Consider the following 16,331-nt stretch of genomic DNA (forward strand, 5'->3'; position numbering starts at 1 on the left):
TGTGTGGCCTTATCACCTGTAAAATATATAAAATAAGAGGACTTTAAAATAAAAATATATATATAACAAAGCTGTAAAACATCATCCTAAATATAAACCGTAAACATAGTAAAAACTATTGATGTCTAATATGAGGGTTTCAGCATGAAATCTTCTTTTTTTTTTTACACACATTTATTTTATTTTGTCAATAGGCCATGTTGAAAAATGTTTTGGTGCCAATCTGGTTGCAGTTGTGAAAAAATTCAATAGCTAGAAGAGTTGCAGAGTTCATTGAAATGAATGCAATTGTTGATTAGATGCTTTTTGTCATTAATTACGCAATTTTCTCTTGAACCATATGGTCTGTCCACTAGAAACTCCTGGACAATATGTGCGCTACATGACCAAAAGTATGTGGACACCGCCTCCACTTTCTGGGAAGGCTTTCCGCTAGATGTTGGAAAATTGCTGTGGGGACTTGATCTTACGCTTACTGACAATGTTTGTCTATGGAGATTGCATGGCGATGTGCTCAATTTTATAAAACTGTCAGAAACGGTGTGGCTGAAATAGCCGAATCCACTCATTTTGAAAGGGTGTCTACATACTTTTGTATGTATTTTGTGTGCGTTTGTCTTGTTTTTGTTCAAGTATAAATTACTAAATTACTGATTACCTGTTAATTACCGAAGATTCCGCTAACTTTGGTACATTTTGGGTAGCTTTGCAACCCTACCAGCTGGATACTTCATGCATTGATAACTCTTTGTGTGAAGAATTATTTGCATTTTGGAGAAATATATCCTAGTGTCACTACCCGTCAACACAGAATTGTGTTAAAGAATTTGGTCATTTTAATGACAATATGCCCTGTATACATGCATATTAACATACCTATCTTATACTTTGATCAGGAATTTATTAAATCCCTCACCAGATATTTTTTGTAGGCCAAGTGTAACCCTGTGGGATTACAATCTAAAAATGGAACTGTACATTTGAATAAGGTATAACTAAAGGGAAATTATTTTAGTAATTTTTTAAAATGGTAACCGGACAGGCAGTGTCAGATCTATCTGTAAGGGTGTTTGCTTTTGGCAGAAGTAGGGTTGGGGTCTATTCCATTCCAATTCAGTCAATTACAGAACTGAAATTACAATATACCTAATTGAAAAGAAATGAATGGACTTGGATTTCAGTTCACCGAATTGAAATGGAATTTACCCTGTGTGGAAGAGATGGCACGAGAAATATATTCCTTGCTACAGTGCCTTCAGAAAGTATTCACACCCTTTGCCTTTTTCCACATTTTGTTAAAGCCTGAATTTAAAATGGATTACATTTAGATTTTGTGCCACTGATCTACACACAATGTCAAAGTGTCATTTTGTTTTTAGACATTTTTACAAATTAATTTTAAAAAATGAATCTGAAATGTCTTGAGTCAAGGATGCAACCCCTTTTATGGCATGCCTAAATACGTTCAGGAGTAAAAATGTGCTTAACAAGTCTCATAATAACTTGCATGGACTCAACATAAATTGCTATTAACCCATCTCTGTACCCTACACATAATTGTGTCTGTAAGGTCCACCACTAGAGCAGTGCATTTAGAGCACAAAGACCAGGGAGGTTTTCCAATGCCTCACAAAGAACGGTACTTTATTTTAATTTTTATTTCACCTTTATTTAACCAGGTAGGCTAGTTGAAAACAAGTTCTCATTTACAACTGCGACCTGGCCAAGATAAAGCAAAGCAGTGCGACACAACACAGTTACACATGAAATAAACAAGTGTACAGTCAATAACACAATAGAAAAAAGTATATATACAGTGTGGGCAAATGGCGTGAGGAGGTAAGGCAATAAATAGGCCATAGTAGCGAAGTAATTACAATTTAGCAAATTAACACGAGTGATAGATGAGCAGATGATGTGCAAGTAGAAATACTGGTGAGCAAAAGAGCAGAAAAAGTAAATAAAAACAATATTGGGATGAGGTAGGTAGATTGGATGGACTATTTACAGATGTGCTAGGTACAGCTGCAGCGACGTAGTTACAGTGCCTTGCGAAAGTATTCGGCCCCCTTGAACTTTGCGACCTTTTGCCACATTTCAGGCTTCAAACATAAAGATATAAAACTGTATTTTTTTTGTGAAGAATCAACAACAAGTGGGACACAATCATGAAGTGGAACAACATTTCTTGGATATTTCAAACTTTTTTAACAAATCAAAAACTGAAAAATTGGGCGTGCAAAATTATTCAGCCCCCTTAAGTTAATACTTTGTAGCGCCACCTTTTGCTGCGATTACAGCTGTAAGTCGCTTGGGGTATGTCTCTATCAGTGTTGCACATCGAGAGACTGACATTTTTTCCCATTCCTCCTTGCAAAACAGCTCGAGCTCAGTGAGGTTGGATGGAGAGCATTTGTGAACAGCAGTTTTCAGTTCTTTCCACAGATTCTCGATTGGATTCAGGTCTGGACTTTGACTTGGCCATTCTAACACCTGGATATGTTTATTTTTGAACCATTCCATTGTAGATTTTGCTTTATGTTTTGGATCATTGTCTTGTAGGAAGACAAATCTCCGTCCCAGTCTCAGGTCTTTTGCAGACTCCATCAGGTTTTCTTCCAGAATGGTCCTGTATTTGGCTCCATCCATCTTCCCATCAATTTTAACCATCTTCCCTGTCCCTGCTGAAGAAAAGCAGGCCCAAACCATGATGCTGCCACCACCATGTTTGACAGTGGGGATGGTGTGTTCAGCTGTGTTGCTTTTACGCCAAACATAACGTTTTGCATTGTTGCCAAAAAGTTAAATTTTGGTTTCCTCTGACCAGAGCACCTTCTTCCACATGTTTGGTGTGTCTCCCAGGTGGCTTGTGGCAAACTTTAAACTACACTTTTTATGGATATCTTTAAGAAATGGCTTTCTTCTTGCCACTCTTCCATAAAGGCCAGATTTGTGCAATATACGACTGATTGTTGTCCTATGGACAGAGTCTCCCACCTCAGCTGTAGATCTCTGCAGTTCATCCAGAATGATCATGGGCCTCTTGGCTGCATCTCTGATCAGTCTTCTCCTTGTATGAGCTGAAAGTTTAGAGGGACGGCCAGGTCTTGGTAGATTTGCAGTGGTCTGATACTCCTTCCATTTCAATATTATCGCTTGCACAGTGCTCCTTGGGATGTTTAAAGCTTGGAAAATATTTTTGTATCCAAATCCGGCTTTAAACTTCTTCACAACAGTATCTCGGACCTGCCTGGTGTGTTCCTTGTTCTTCATGATGCTCTCTGCGCTTTTAACGGACCTCTGAGACTACCACAGTGCAGGTGCATTTATACGGAGACTTGATTACACACAGGTGGATTGTATTTATCATCATTAGTCATTTAGGTCAACATTGGATCATTCAGAGATCCTCACTGAACTTCTGGAGAGAGTTTGCTGCACTGAAAGTAAAGGGGCTGAATAATTTTGCACGCCCAATTTTTCAGTTTTTGATTTGTTAAAAAAGTTTGAAATATCCAATAAATGTCGTTCCACGTCATGATTGTGTCCCACTTGTTGTTGATTCTTCACAAAAAAATACAGTTTTATATCTTTATGTTTGAAGCCTGAAATGTGGCAAAAGGTCGCAAAGTTCAAGGGGGCCGAATACTTTCGCAAGGCACTGTAGCTGCTCAGATAGCTGATGATTAAAGTTAGTGAGGGAAATAAGTCTTCAGCTTCAGCGACTTTTTTTACAATTTGTGTCAGTCATTGGCAGCAGAGAACTGGAAGGAAAGGCGGCCAAATGAGGTGTTGGCATTGGGGATGACCAGTGAGATATACCTGCTGGAGCGCGTGCTACGAGTGGGTGTTATCGTGACCAGTGAGCTGAGATAAGGCGGAGCTTTACCTAGCATAGACTTATAGATGACCTGGAGCCAGTGAGTCTGGAGATGAATATGTAGCGAGGGCCAGCCGACTAGAGCATACAGGTCGCAGTGGTGGTTGGTATATGGGGCTTTTGTGACAAAACAGATGCCACTGTGATAGACTGCATCCAGTTTGCTGAGTAGAGTGTTGGAGACTATTTTGTAAATGAAGTCGCCGAAGTCGATCGGTAGGATAGTCAGTTTTACGAGGGTATGTTTGGTGGCATGAGTGAAGGAGGCTTTGTTGCGAAATAGGAAGCCGATTCTAGATTTCATTTTGGATTGGAGATGTTTAATATGAGTCTGGAAGGAGAGTATACAGTCTAGCCAGACACCTAGGTATTTGTAGTCCACATATTCTAAGTCCGAACCGTCCAGAGTAGTGAGGCTAGTCGGGCAGGCGGGTGTGGGCTGCGAACAGTTGAAGAGCATGCATTTAGTTTTACTAGCGTTTAAGAGCAGTTGGAGGCCACGAAGGAGTGTTGTAATGGCATTGAAGCTTGTTTGGAGGTTTGTTAACACATTGTCCAAAGAAGACACCATTATGTATACATCTGGCCCGTCTGAGTAGAGGTGGAATAGGGAATCACCCTCAACAAGAGCGACATCGTTGACATATACAGAGAAAAGAGTCATTCCGAGAATTGAACCCTGTGGCACCCCCATAGAGACTGCCAGAGGTCCGGACAACAGGCCCTCCGATTTGACACACTGAACTCAATTGGTAAAGGAGACACTGAACATCCCATTGAGCATGGTGAAGCTATTCATTAATCTTTGGATGGTGTATCAATTCACCCAATCAATACAAAGATACAGGTGTCCTTTCTAACTCAGTTGCCAGAGAGGAAGGAAACCTCTCAGGGATTTTAAAACATAGTTTAATGGCTGTGATAGGAGACAAATGAGGAGTGAAAAGGACGTTTGTACGTTTTGTATAAAAAAATATTCCAAAACATGCATCATGTTTGCAATAAGGCACTAAAGTGTTACTGCAAAGCAATTCAATTTTGTCCTGAATATGGCAAGAATGGCAGTCTAGTAATTATCAACAATCAACTTGACAGAGCTTGAAGAGTTTAAAAATAATAATGTGTAAATGTTGTACAATCCAGGAGTGCAAAGCTCCTTGGAAACTTACCCAGAAAGACTCTCAGCTGTAATCACTGCCAAAGGGGATTGACTCAGGGGTTTCAGTACTGATCTAATCAAGATATATTAGTTTTTTTTTTACGGGTGGCTGTATTTTGTGTTTTACAGATCAAAGGCTCATGGTCGGGAAAGAACCGTCTGCAAAACCCCTACAGCCACAAGAACATTGTCAAGAACTGCTGTGAAGTGTTATGTGGGCCTGCATACCCCAGGTACTGTACAGAAGGAGCACTATCTGTGCTCATAGGATTAACTAGTGTAGAAAATACTCTGCTGGTGTGGTTTTCATTGTTTTACCCTCTCATGGTCTCTTTCTCTCTTGCTTCTTTCTTTATCTTCCTCTTGCTAACTTCCCTCTACTATTCTTCTTCTCTATAGCCACCCTCTGGTCCTCCCGCCCTTTCCGACCCTGCCTCCCTCCCTCATCTCACTCTCACTACTTTCTTGTTTGCTTAGTCTCTAATATTATTCCTCTCTCTCATCCTATAGCCTCCCTTACCTCCCTCCTTTGTCTTTCTCTCATTTCTCTCTCGCTCTCTCATTTCTGTTCAGGGGTGAATAGGGTGTTGTTGATAACTGTTTGTCTCCCCTTGGCAGTGTCTTGGACAGAAGAGGGCTGACGCAGGATGATTTGCCTGTTCCTGCGTCCACTGCCGCCCAGAGCAATCCAGTGCCACAGACCACAGTAAGCCCACGCACGCACATACGCACGCACACAAATTTACTGTCTGGCACTTAAATGATTTCTGCTTGCCAGACACGAAGCATTAGTACAGTGAACGTGCATACAATATAGCCTAAATCAATTGCATAGAGGGAGGAGAGCAAAGGGGGTGAACAATGTACTGTAGAGCAGAAACCATTTTCCTTTTTTTTTATAAAGATACTATTAATGTACTCGGCAGCTCACAGTTCTGTAGACATTTTGTGTCTGTACAGATGCCATTTTGTACTGGTGTCTAGTCTATCCTACTATAGCCATTTTGTACATTGCAATGTCTACAGTTGCCATCTACTGTAGCCATTTTGTGCCTCACTTTGTCCGTATTTTTTTACTGGTGCAATATCTTGCATTTTCACATCCCCTGAATTCAAATACAGGGCAGCTATCAATAGTTTACAGTCTTTGGCTACTATTAGTATCCTTATTGTTTCATGTTCCCTCTGTAGAAAACTACAGCTCCACTCATCCCCAACGAGCACACCCCTGACGACGCCAAGTCCAGCATCGCAGACTCGGCCATCTCCCACGCAGAGAAAGGAAGCCCCTCCCCCAAGAAGGAGAAGCCGCCCACTCCCGCCAAAGTCCCGCCCCTGGCCTCACCTGAAACTGACGTGGAGGCCTCCATCATTATCGCCAAGGAGAAGGCGCTCTAGCTGCGTGGTGGGGGTGGAGACTCCTTCCTTGCCCCGCCCAAAGTCAGTTTATCACTAAAACGCTCTGTCTGGACCTGTGAGGAGACACTTTATTCAACCTCTATATGAGTGAAAAGCATCTATCTGCCTGTAATGAGTGGGAAATGACTGCAGGGCTCTGACTCCCTGCTCATTCCACCTGATATGTAGAGTTGGTGCCCAACACCAAACCCAGCCTCTCCCCTAACTCAGTGACTGCAGGACTGCTTGATAGACATTCACACTTCAGAAAGGTGGGGTTGGGTATTAGAGGCTGGTGGCTCAGCACCTTTCTCGTTCCCCTGAACATTGCGTGGATAAACACAGAGAATGGTGAAACTGGGACGAACTGCGATATCACTGGATGCAGAGGACTATATTCCCCGGGTAGTGTGAGGCTGAGGGTGTCCTAAAATGTGCACCCGTACCCAGGCGCCTCTGGCTTATGGCTACCTGTGGACTCGCTCTGATTTTGTTAATTCTACTTTTTCTGTCTTTTTTTGTTTGTTTTATAGCCGTGATGATGACTTTTTAAAATGTGAAAAGGCCAGTTCCAACATACTAGCTTTTGTGTTGTAAACCCTCTTAACATATACACACTATTAGACCGTTCTCATCTTCTCGACTGAACCACACGAACAGCCCCCTATGCAAATTAATGGGAAAGTTGGCCGTTTGGATAATGAGAATATAAGGCCTGACAACTTGTTTTAGGGTGTGTTTTAACTGGCAAAAAGAAACACTTACCATGGGAGGCAATATCTCAGCCACCATGTTGTCTCTTCCGGGAACTCAAACAACAGTACCTGATTTCCACTGATATTGCTGCGTCGAGTTCTATCCTAATTAGCATCTCTGACTAGATTTGTTGAGATGAAGGTGCCGCCTCGGGCTACCGTCCTTCCATTTTTATACTGTTATAGCAAAAGGTCCAGTTATTCTGGAATAGTTAAACATCCACATTTGCGCTGACCGTTTGCAAGGGGTACGCTCAGAGTTCCTGTATCTAGCATTAGAAATGGACACTTTGCCACTGTCCCCGGAGTGTGTCTGGGTAGGCGTGTGTGTCAGTGTTGGGGGCATTTCAATTCAGTCAATTCAAGAAAGTAAAATGAAATAAATGTTCCAAGAAACAAACAAACAAAAAAGTTTACCCTCTGAATTGACTGCATTTGTATTGTAAACCCCAACCTGTGTGTGTGTGTGTGTGTGTGTGTGTGTGTGTGTGTGACAGAGAAGGCCTGATTGCTGCTGACAGTAGACACTAGTTACAGTGCCTTATCGAGAAGCTGCGCTATCACATGCGACTATAACTGTAAGGTTGTCTATCTACAGAGAAGACCCTCAGACTCCAGTTCACGACTCGGCACTCCAAATCGTACACGCAAGACTGTCCAACGAGAAACAACGTCGCTTTTTATAGTTTCCAATGAGACTGCAAAAAAAAAAAATGAAGTAAAGCCATTGTTTAAATGTACATACCCGTATGTAGGTGTTAAAAAAAAACTAAAAAAAACTAACTTGGATCTATTTCTGATGAAAAGAGAAGTGACCCAGGTTGTGTCTGTTTTTGGAAAGTGCATGTGTCCAGTGTTAGATATTTGCCTGTGTATGAAGGCCTGCCCTGCTTCTTGCAAGTCATGCAACTCCTGAATTGGTCCTCCTAGCGTTCACTGTCAACTTGGTGTCCTTGCTCCATGTCATGATCCATTGATGAGGAAAGCTTTTATTGTTTCCACTCCTCCATGCCTCACTCTTTCGCCTCCTTTCTTCCACTCCATCTTTCCCAGGTAAGATATTCAGTTCCCCAGGCAACAGAGTCACGGCCAAAGCCATCCGTGACGGGCTCATTATCAGACCGAAAAAAATCAAGATTGAAGCTGCTTTCTCTCTCTTTCTCCTGTCAACACATTCTGTTAATTTCACACCAAATGGAGCAAAGGATTATGGGGGTTTGTGAGAGGTGGGGCAAGGAGGTTGAGAATTGCAGGTGCTTCAGTTCAAGACAACTCGAAGGGACAGGATTCACAAAGGGATAAGTCGGTGAGACTGGCTTGCCTGACTGTTGGGTGATGTGTTAATCTGATAGTGGTTGGAGAGAGTTTGTATTACGCTTTGTGTTGTATGCAAGGCAGAGTAGTTGTGATGTATACTTGTATAGAAACAGTATAACCACATTGACAGTGTCGTTCAGCCTTTTCATATGCCCAAGATAATTGTACCCCACGATGAAGAGGGGACTGTAGATCTGTGTCCGTCCTTTCATTCATACGTTAGTCAGACGCAATATCTCAGACTGCCACTGGCCCTGAATTGATGAAACTTGGGTGAATGATGTATCTTGCATAGAAGATCCAGTATTTACTAAATTATACTGATTGGCCCAAAGCGAAAATGTGTTTAGTCACACGCATTATCTCAATTGGCCCAAATGAGGGCAGTGCATCATGTTTACTATTGCCTTATTTATATATGAACAGAATGATACTGAAATAATCAGATGTAATGAATGGAAAGGATTGCAGAGCTACTGTATAGGGCCAAACAGTGTGTTTTATACTTTTGTTGATTTCATTTCACAAAGAGTCTCTTTTCCGGTGAAAATGTGTATTTGTATTGGAAATGTGAGTAGGGGAGTTACTAGTTGTTTCCATCTAGGCCCTTGCAGTGTTTTTCTCACTTAGTCTACTCCAGATGTAAAAAACGATCAAACAATCCGGTGAAGGTCATGGAAGGGATTACTTTAGGGAAGGAAAGATGAAAGCCAAATCCATATTCACTTGCGTAGTCTACAGATTCTGGAAGGATACTTGTGCTGTTGCCCCTAGACGCCGGTCAGGGTCAGTTTAGAATTTTTCCCACCAATGGTCTCTGCGTCCAGTATGAACGAAGTTGGAGGTAGTTTCGCTAGGAAATGTTAATTCGAGTTAGCAACTTCCTTCAAACTGCACGCAGAGCCACACAAATGCTATCCTTGAGTTCATCTGACTCTGGGGAAGTAGATAAAAGTTCCCATTGACAAAATCCCAAAGTATCCCTTTAAGGTTAGGATTGGGGGAGGGGAAGCCGATCCTACTATAGATTTGTACCTAGGGGAAGTTTTACCCCAGAACTGCTGAGAATGTAGGCTGCCTTCTGAAATGGACAACAAATGGATGTTTTAATCAAATAGTGGTGTACAGTATGTCCTGAATGTGTGTGTATTGAGAAGGCCTTTCAGGAAATGTATAAAAAAAAAAAAATGTTGATCTATTTTCGTCTTTCGGAGCAGTTATTAGGTCTACCCTCAAACCAATCCTATCAATTTAAGTTGATTCGTTTTTTTCCCCCCTCTGAATACTATTCTGTTCTAGCCAGTTGTAAAAATTCTCTCTCCGTAGATAACTGTGCTGCTGCATTGCTGTCAATGGAAAGTGTGACCGTATTGCTGATTGTGATTTAACAAATGAAAAAGGGAATGTTCATGTTAAAGTTTAAGCTGGTTGAAAGATAATTGAAGGAATTGGACCCTTGTACTATTAATGTTATCGTTATGGGCATATAGTAATTGTCGATACAATGACTTGGGAAGTTTGGACTTTTTTCTCTCAATGTTTGGATGTATGATTTTTGTTTTATAATGTGAAAAGTATGTGACGAGGGTCTCCGATCTGAATGCTCTGATCTACATAACACCGTACATAATGCAGTAGATACAATACCACGGATGGACTAATATTTATGTTCACATTGTTTAGTAATAACATTGTGACTACGTATATTTCATGATATTTCTCACTTCTTTTTACATGATTGATTGACATGTCTGGTAATTGAATGATGTTGTCATTATTATTAATCATCTTGTCTCTGAATTATTGCATGGAAAGGATTTTGACCGCTGGCTGCCAAATAATATCTGTCAAATAATTTGCATACATGGAGGGACCAGGAAATCTGGTCACAATACACACAGTGGAAGGATAAGAGACATTTAAAAAACCATGAGTAGACACAGAACCTTGAACAGATTGAATTGGATCATCTTGATCAGATCGTGAAAACCACATGTTAATGCAAGGTGCAACCAGGGCTATAAATAGACATTCTTTGACATCAGGACATCAGCGAGATTGACCCTCTGGTCCCCATCTCAGTGACTATTCACCCGCTATTTGTTTGGAGTGGATATCTCAGAAATGAAGGTGTAGCGAAGGTATGGCTACAGCTACGCCATATTCTGACCTGGACTTAATTCCCTTATAATTCCACCACCTTTATGCGTGAGAGAACCAGGAATATGGGGCTCTATTCAATGCGCATTGCAAAAGTTCAGCTTTACAGCGAGACTGAAATTTTATGGCAATGTTCCTGCTTTAGCAGAGACTGCATTCACGGTAAATGCTGCATATGTCGGCTCAATCGGAAATTCACTTTACATTTCTATCGTGGAATCTGTAAGCAGCTTTACAGATTGAATAGAGCCCAAGGTCGAGCGAACCTGACGGCTCCAAGTGGACAAAGCATCTACTTTTATATTTTCTGATCGAATATCCATGAACTGTAATTTATAAATTGATAAGCGCTAGGTAAATGAGCAATCCTTTTGGAGAAGGGGATTGTAAATAAACATAGCAATTGTTTTCAATGATTTTTCCTTATGATCCTGGGAGAAGAATGCAAAAACCAGTCATGGAAGGAAGCAAACTGAAAATCATAACAGGACACGTATTGTGGCCCTTTTTCCACAGTGAAGTAGGCTATACATCAGTGGTGACTGGTGGGAGGATTTATAGCAGGACGGGATGGTTGGAATGGAATGGATAGAACGGAGTCAAAAATGGTTTCTATATGTTTGTTTGATACTTCCATTTATTCCGTTCCAGCCATTACAATGAGCCCGTCCTCCTATTCATGGGTTGCATGTTTGGTCACAATATTGTTTTGAACGTTCTGTCGTGGAAATTCTTCCATATGGGACACTTGAAGTCAATCTTAAATTCTACATTAACAGTTAACTGGAGCGGTTCCAACAAACTTGATGCACCATTGTGAACGTCTGTCAGAAGCTCTACTGGGGCAGTCCCTTTAGTTCCTGTCCCTATTCTGCAGACATGTTATATTTGTATGATTTAACTTATTCATCATTTATGATTCATTCATCATTAACGTTTGCGTCATTCATGTGACCGACCAATACTAGTTCATGCATGTGACAGACCAATACCACACGAGGCTTCGTCTCCCTAAGCTGAGCCCTTGAAACAGGTCTTTCGTTCTCAAAACAAGGGTCTGGGCGTACTGCCAAAATGAACGAATCCACACCATCAATATCTGCAATCAGAAACTTGCATGAGCACAGAAATTGGTTATTAGAAAAGCACAAACATTTTAAAAAATGTATCACTCAATCTCTGATAATTATCATTACATTTTCATTTGAACATTAGATTATAGCTTCTATCAAAAGGTTCTGTACTCCTATTAAAGTAAGGGAAATCGACACAAAACCAGACACTTCATTGTTTCAAACCCTTCATTCTGGGTTCTTCAATCCTTGTAAAACCATGGCTTTAGACCTTTGCTTCATACAGTTACACATACGTTTCATTACACAATTTCATTTATGGATTCTGGCAATGACATTTCAGCTGGAGCTTTTGTCGCGAGTGGCATGTTAATGAAAGATCGGTATCTCAATGTATTTCTAGTTGAAAGTAATATACATTTCGCAGTGTGCAGACCTCCACAATTAACCTGATACCTCAAATGAACAATTTTGGATAAGCCTAAATTAATTACGGGCATGGTTGACCACCCTCCTCCCTCCCAGCATTCATTCTTCTGGCGTTTCAGTTCGTCCTCCCAGTGGCACATGTTCAAAGTGGATGGCCCTTGATAATGTCTCGATTTCTCTCGCCTGAGCCACAACTGTTTTACAGTCCATTATGTATTTTCCTACCAGTACACCTGCAGCATGAGAGAAGTTTGGATGGGATCTCTCTCCATGCTCACTCCAGATGGACCCATGTCGCACTCCTGAGAGAAAAGGCAGTTGATAGCTTCGACTGGATGCCGTGTACAGATTGCTGGCTCGGATTCAGATCTCACGGTAGAAGTGTAGAAGGACCATAGTGAACGCCATTGTCGCCATTACTTCAGACGGTTAGAGGGGATGAGGTTTACACTGTTCTCAGTCAAATTATCCCTTCCATGCATCTAGATACCATCTATGGTCACCTTCGCCATAACCTTGAGAGAGGATAGATCAGAACAACAGTTTAGGGCATTTCTGATTTCAGGAAATCCAGACAATTTATTTATGACAAATTATTCACTGTATGACAAATTAGTACTACTGCCAATATTCTTAATACAAATGTCAAAGAGAATAATACACAGTTGAAACCATTTTTTCCCCCCCCAAATTGGCTTATACTCCCCTATCATCTTGGCGATCTCACCACAGAGTTACAGGGTCGGGGAGTCGGAGGGCTAATTCTTAGGGAGAAATCCCGGCCATCCAGCAAACCCAATCTGATGAGATTTGTATTGAAGCAAGACAAAAACAAAACGACAGCAATGCACTTCATTATATATCACTCGAGGTGGGGAAAACTTCAATAAATTTGGAGTAACTGTCAATCATTAACAACATACCTTTTTTCCTTTTACAGGGAGGCATGGGAAGAAAATATATTTGTATATTTAGCAAAGATCTCCAGGGAATTGGTAATTCCCCCTTTTGGACACGACTCACATAGTGATTCATGCACCCCCCAAAAAACAACACTGCCTGTTAATTAAAATAACAAATAAAATTAGAATTGCAACCCTTGATGACTCTATCTTAACTTAACTCTCTCCCAAAAGGTAATGGTAGAGTAGACGAGACAGGTGTCCCTCATTCAGGGTCAGCGCTCTCTCTCTCTCTCCGTCTTGTGTTTCAAATTACACATAGGACTGTTGATGATTAAATTATAAACTTCTTCCTAATTACTAGTGTTTACATAACCCATTAAATCTCACCCAATGTCTATAGTCTTTCTAGTGATATTGATCAGGCCTCACCAGAAAGTCAGAACAGATGTCAAAGGTCATTCATCCCCATTGAGTGTTTATTTCCCTGTACCTCACATTATTTAACGATATTTCAAACATAGTGTATCAGGTTTAGATTGGGTTGTTCAGTACATTTCTTATCAAGAGAATTGACATGTGTGCAAACAAAACTCTGACAATAGATACTTCAGAAAAATTCATTTGTGTGCCCTTTAAGGTGCATCCTTTCTAACCTGTGAAAAACCCACAAAAATAAAAAGACCCCACGCAATAAATAAGTATCAACACCACTAACAAATATAAACTAAACAAACAAAATGACCTTACTTTATTTGGGGCTCCTTTACCAGCCGGATTCAGTTACCTTCATACTAACTCCAAGGCACCAAAAACTTGGTAGAGGACATTCCATGAGCCCTTGAAGAAAGAAAATAAGCATGTAGTTAGTTTTCACTATGCTACAGTTTAATCAGTCCTAAACCTTCTTAATCATTAATCGAGTTTACTGCATCTTGGGCAGGAAGTCTTGATAAAACCATGCGTATACAGATTTAAACTTCAGACACATCAGCTGATATGATGTCCCGTAAAGATGAATAGGTACCTTCTTTTTTAACTGTTGCGTTGACATACAGTCCTGTGCTAACTGTCCCTGGGACATAAACTAGTCAAAATATGAAACCTGTTCTTTAACAAATCTGCTAAGATCTTCAAAAAGTCAGTAGTTGGTACTAAAAACATTTACTTGAGTATACTACTTGAGTATTCAATAATAATAATAATACTTGAGTATTCAATTCGGGACACAGTTCCACGTAATGTTTGTAGATGATATTTCCTTCATACTTATATAAGTTGTGCTACCCAACTATAGAATTTTAGTAATAATAATTGTAACTTGTCAAATACGTGTCTTTATCAATTATTCATACCTCAATCTCAAATGTCCCACTATAACCTTGTTTGAGTTCAGTGAGTACTGGCGGCTGGCTATCTATTGTTCCACAGGAAACTTATCTCTAACCCAAACACCAGATGGCGGCCTCTAATTTAATATCAGTCCCAATGTTCCATCCCTCTGTTCATCATGTGACCCTTTCTATAATGAAACAATTACAAAGATTTTGCATTATTAGAGTGCTATCTGAAAGCCACTAATATTACCATTCACTTTGTTGCTTTCACTAGTCTTTATGTTTCCTTCAACTAGGACTACCTTCTTTCCCAATAGGAAGCCCTTCTCAATCTCTACTGCGAATACACTAATTTCACTCTCAAACAATGTTCTGCTTTTCCCCCTATTGCAAGGTTTAAAAACGTAACTTTGTCAGTCTTGGAAGCCATTGTTTTTCATTTTAGTCTACCTTAACAATGTTACTCTATATAATTATTTCTGTAGTGCATTAACTTTCTGCTTCACATTTATTACATGTCTATTATGTATGTAATGTAATGCGCTGAATTTTTATAAAATACTGACATTTCAGAGGGGAAGAGAAACTTTGGAGGGAGCGTCCTTTTTAAAATTTGCTCTCGAGACTAGTCTCTTTCTAGGATCAACTTTCACTATAATTGTGCTGGCACTGTAGATCAGTCCCCTATATATGGCGTGCTCTGTCCATACTAAGTCTCTACCTAGCAAGTTAACCTCCAGTAACCCATTATACATTCATGCATTGTTACTTTATCAAATCTAGTATCCTATTAATTTATCGTAATACATTTTACACCACTTACGTACGTCTACGTGTGGGTGTGCAAGTTGTGACCGGCTCAAATCGGTCTTATGGAGCAAAATATGTAATTGTGTTTTTTACATTGGATAAAAGTAGAGACTCTGAGCTAGAAAACAGTATTTCATACACTACAGTTGAGGAACAATGGGAAAGTCATTCTGCTTTGAAAGTTGATAAACTTGTTACCTCACTTTTGAGAAAATGGCCTTTGAATGTTTTGGTACACCCACTGGAGAGCTCTTCTTTGTCTACACCCATTCAGCATTGTTCACACCCTCTAAAGCCTTAGCCCCACCCATCTCTTTAAGGATTCACATGTGAGGCCATGTTATAAACAACCAAGGATTTAAAGACTAACACGGAACCCAAACCGGCTGCGCGCGTGCGGCATCGTGCATACATGTATTTTGTCCCCACACCAAACGCGATCACGACACACAGGTTAAAATATTAAAACAAACTCAGAACCAATTACATTCATTTGGGAACAGGTCGAAAAGCATTAAACATTTGTGGCAATTTAGCTAGCTAACTTGCACTTGCTAGCTAATTTGTCCTATTTAGCTATTTTGCTGTTGCTAGCTAATTTGTCCTGGGATATAAACATTGAGTTTTATTTATATTATAACTGAAATGCACAAGGTCCTCTACTCCGACAATTAATCCACACATAAAGCGGTCAACTGAATAGTTTAGTCATCTCTCCTCTTTCCAGGCTTTTTCTTCTTTTAACTTATATTGTGATTGGCATCTAAACATTCATAGTATTACCACGATGACCGACAACACCATTCGTCTTTCAATCACCCACGAGGGTATAACCAATGAGGAGATGGCACGTGGGTATCTGCTTCTATAAACCAATGAGGAGATGGGAGAGGCAGGACTTGCAGCATGATCTGCGTCACAAATGAAACTCACTTCTAATTTAGCCCTTGGCAACTCACACATTCGTTGACATGCGCAAGCAGTGTGGGTGCAATAATTGAACAATATAGATTTCTACATTTATTTTGCAATGCACGTGCACGTTACGCGAGCGGTGTAGTCAGGGTGTTAAGGCTGGTTTATACTACAGGTGTGTTCGTAAATTTAATCT

The 16,331-nt window shown here is 40.4% G+C and overlaps 1 protein-coding gene and 1 long non-coding RNA gene across 3 annotated transcripts in view; one reads left to right on the forward strand and one right to left on the reverse strand.

Annotated features, from left to right (window-relative positions):
- Positions 1-10,293, forward strand: part of LOC110505160 (zinc finger DHHC-type palmitoyltransferase 9) — a 56,988-nt gene extending 46,695 nt beyond the window's left edge. The window contains exons 7-9 of the mRNA XM_090219908.1: positions 5,169-5,272; positions 5,658-5,745; positions 6,231-10,293. Coding sequence (XP_090076034.1) covers positions 5,169-5,272; positions 5,658-5,745; positions 6,231-6,437 — 399 coding nt within the window. The 3' untranslated portion in view covers positions 6,438-10,293. The remainder of the gene's footprint in view (positions 1-5,168; positions 5,273-5,657; positions 5,746-6,230) is intronic.
- Positions 10,294-11,278: 985 nt separating this feature from the next.
- Positions 11,279-13,937, reverse strand: LOC149971996 (uncharacterized). Of its 2 annotated transcripts, XR_016491716.1 has the most exons (4): positions 13,824-13,937; positions 13,095-13,230; positions 12,899-12,971; positions 11,279-12,686 (listed from the first exon to the last, which is right to left on the reverse strand). It is a non-coding gene; the product is annotated as an uncharacterized LOC149971996 (long non-coding RNA). The 2 variants fall into 2 exon arrangements; XR_016491717.1 differs by lacking the exon at positions 13,095-13,230 and having other exon boundaries at positions 11,824-12,686; positions 13,824-13,929.
- Between the last annotated feature and the right edge of the window lie 2,394 nt (positions 13,938-16,331).

The sequence above is a fragment of the Oncorhynchus mykiss genome, chromosome 25 (genome assembly GCF_057628025.1).
Source record: "Oncorhynchus mykiss isolate SJ-2025 chromosome 25, ASM5762802v1, whole genome shotgun sequence".
In the NCBI taxonomy this organism is placed as follows: domain Eukaryota; kingdom Metazoa; phylum Chordata; class Actinopteri; order Salmoniformes; family Salmonidae; genus Oncorhynchus; species Oncorhynchus mykiss.